Raw genomic sequence first — 2,668 nt, 5'->3', positions numbered from 1 at the left:
TATTATTATTATTATTATTATTATTATTATTATTATTATTATTATTGTTATTATTATTATTATATTCGTATTCGTATTCGTGTCTCACCTATGAAGTCTATGATGACGATGGGATCGTCACTGTACTTTTTGTTCTTCCTGCTGTTGTAATCCGGATCCGACAGGACGAAGGCGGCTACGTACGGGGTGAATATGGCGGTATACAATACGAGCAACAGTATCACCCAGTCCCAGACCGCTTTGAAGGGTGAATAGTGTAGTATGGTCCACTTGCCGATTCTAGGTGACTGTAATTTGTACTCTGGGAGGATATCGTTTCCAAGGGACAGCACCTGGAGCACACGTTATCACACATCTTGGGAAAGGATAGATTCGTCGTTCATCCCTCCGTCAATTTTCTTTAACCACAAAAAGAAAAATGATGAAACGATTGGCTAGATTCTAACTATCTTCTTAACTTTCAATTTTTTCAGTTTTTGTTTCTTCCCTCACCCTCATTTTTCTCAAACCATTCTTGCTTGTAAGAAAAACATCAAAGAAGAGAATTTTAATTGTTTCGAGATAAAAAAGTTTGATATTTGCTTCTTTTTTTTCGTTCGATCGTCTCTTTTCTTCTTTTTTTTTTTTTTTTTTTTTTGCCAACAGTCAAGAATAGAGATTTCCATTATCCTGTTCCGAGATCGATATCTCGATTTCTCACTTGACTCACCGACTCTCCGATCTCGTGCACGCCAATTTATTTTCGCGGTGAAAATAAATCCGGAGCAACGAGCAGCACAAGAGTACAAGATTCTTAATCTAAAAATCGATTGATAAAAATTTTCGATAATCGAGAATAACGTGGCAACGTTATCGCCACGTTTATCGAAGGTGTGGAGAGAGAGAAAAAAAAAATATACATATATATATATATATTCCCCCCGTTCCGTGTTCGTTTTAATACAGCGTTATTTCCCACCCTGTCCGAGGGAACAATATCTGAAACACCTTTGTTTCTGTCTGCATTTTCAACTTCCTCTCCTTTCTGTCGAATACCAACACGCCGAGAAACGCGAAAAATACGACACCCACGCGAGCTCTTTTCACCATACGCCTTTGCGCCGTACCGTATTTTATTCAACAGCGGAGAGAAAGATTTGTTTCCATTCCCCGCCCCCACCAACCGTTTAAACCTTCTTCGTCCGGCGTGGGAAAAATCCATCGTGGGAAAAATCCATTCTCCAGTCTATTTTCAATTTTTCTATCCTTTCTTTTTCCTTTCTTTTTCAATTCGTACAAAATTTCATTTAATTAATTATTATTAGAGGGAGGGAGAAAAAAAAATTCCACTTCGAAGAATAAAAACTAGATCTTTATCATCCAACAGAATTGGGTAGGAAAACAATCGTCAAGATTGTTGTCGTTTCATCGAGATGCTGGGAAGCTGAGCTTAAAGAGCTTCGAAACGAAATTATCTATTTCTCTCGTAAAAAAAAAAAAGAAGGAAACAAAGAAAACCACGATCCAATTAGAAAGAGAAAAAAGCCTGGCGAGCAAAAGGGGACGGAAGAGTGAGAAAAATTACGCGAGACGCGTAGAGTAAGGAAGACAAGCTAACCTGCCTGGCACAGTAGCGTTTCGACTTGCTAATTGGACTCTCTGCCATTTAAACCGGCCTTTATGGAGGTACTACGACGAAACGAGCGCGGCCACCGATCGACCATAAGTAAACACTTGACACGCACTATGCTTCCAACTCGACGACACACTCGCACACACACGCGCGCGCGCGCGTACACATACACACACCGGATGAAAAACACGTGCACTTTATTCACCGTTTCGTACACACCGCTGTAAACGAATTCACTCGCGCGATTCCAGATCCACGTTGTAACGTATCCACCACCTTGCCTCCTCTCTCGTGGCAACGTACACGCGACAATGCACGCGATATCCTCCTCGAAAAGCAGGAAGAAAGAAGAAAAAGAAGAAAGAAAATCTGGAGGGGAAGGAGGAGAAGGAGGAGGAGGAAGGAAAAGAAAGGATTACTCTCTCCTCTCCCTATGTCCTCTCCCGAGGATGCTACGTATCACGCCCTACTCGCGCTCGACTATCGTCTCGTTTTCTATCCTCGCCGTAACCATCACGCGTTTTATCGAGCGCGAAACGAGGCGAGCCGAGTCGGAGGAAAAAGCGGCGGCGGCAAAACGACTGTCGATCCGAGTGAAAGCCCCCTCGTCAGAGGCTGGAAGGAGGAACCGGGGGAGAGGGAGGGGGAGGGGTATCGATCCGATGGACGGAACGTTGTCCCAAATAGGGGGGAAAAATATCGGTTGTTTACAACGCGGAGAGAGGAAGAACCGGAAGAGTCCTAGCCGAGTGCTAGCCTCACACTGATGCAATGCGGACCGCGAAGGGTGGCGGCGTTCGATTGGCGAAGGGGAGGACGGCGTGGAGCGACGTGGAGAGAAAGAGAGAGAAATAGAGAGAGCGAGCCCGAGCGTGTAGCGCGCGCGTGTGTATATGTATGTGTGCGCGCACGTACGTAAGTGAGAGGCTGGTGTATACGCGAGAGAGCGCGCACGTGTATGTGTGGGTTAGGCAACCCCCTACACGTCGTCACACCCTACACGCGTTTCGAAGTGATCCAACCTTAGAAGCGGTTAGCCGTGTTACCTCGATAGGG

General features: G+C 44.8%; 2 protein-coding genes across 2 annotated transcripts in view; both read right to left on the bottom strand.

Annotated features, from left to right (window-relative positions):
• LOC102679147 (potassium voltage-gated channel subfamily H member 6) overlaps positions 1–2,668 on the bottom strand; it is a 105,118-nt gene that overhangs the window by 19,241 nt on the left and 83,209 nt on the right. Inside the window, 1 exon segment of the mRNA XM_031508313.1 lies at positions 89–332. Within this exon segment, the coding sequence (XP_031364173.1) occupies positions 89–332 (244 nt within the window).
• LOC116184978 overlaps positions 140–2,668 on the bottom strand; it is a 23,342-nt gene continuing 20,813 nt past the window's right edge. Inside the window, exon 2 of the mRNA XM_031508240.1 lies at positions 140–398. Coding sequence (XP_031364100.1) covers positions 348–398 — 51 coding nt within the window. The 3' untranslated portion in view covers positions 140–347. The remainder of the gene's footprint in view (positions 399–2,668) is intronic.

This window comes from Apis dorsata, unplaced genomic scaffold, assembly GCF_000469605.1.
Source record: "Apis dorsata unplaced genomic scaffold, Apis dorsata 1.3 scaffold_82, whole genome shotgun sequence".
NCBI classification, from domain to species: domain Eukaryota; kingdom Metazoa; phylum Arthropoda; class Insecta; order Hymenoptera; family Apidae; genus Apis; species Apis dorsata.
The sequence above is the reverse complement of the archived record's forward strand: the minus strand, read 5'-3'. Positions and strand labels throughout refer to the sequence as shown.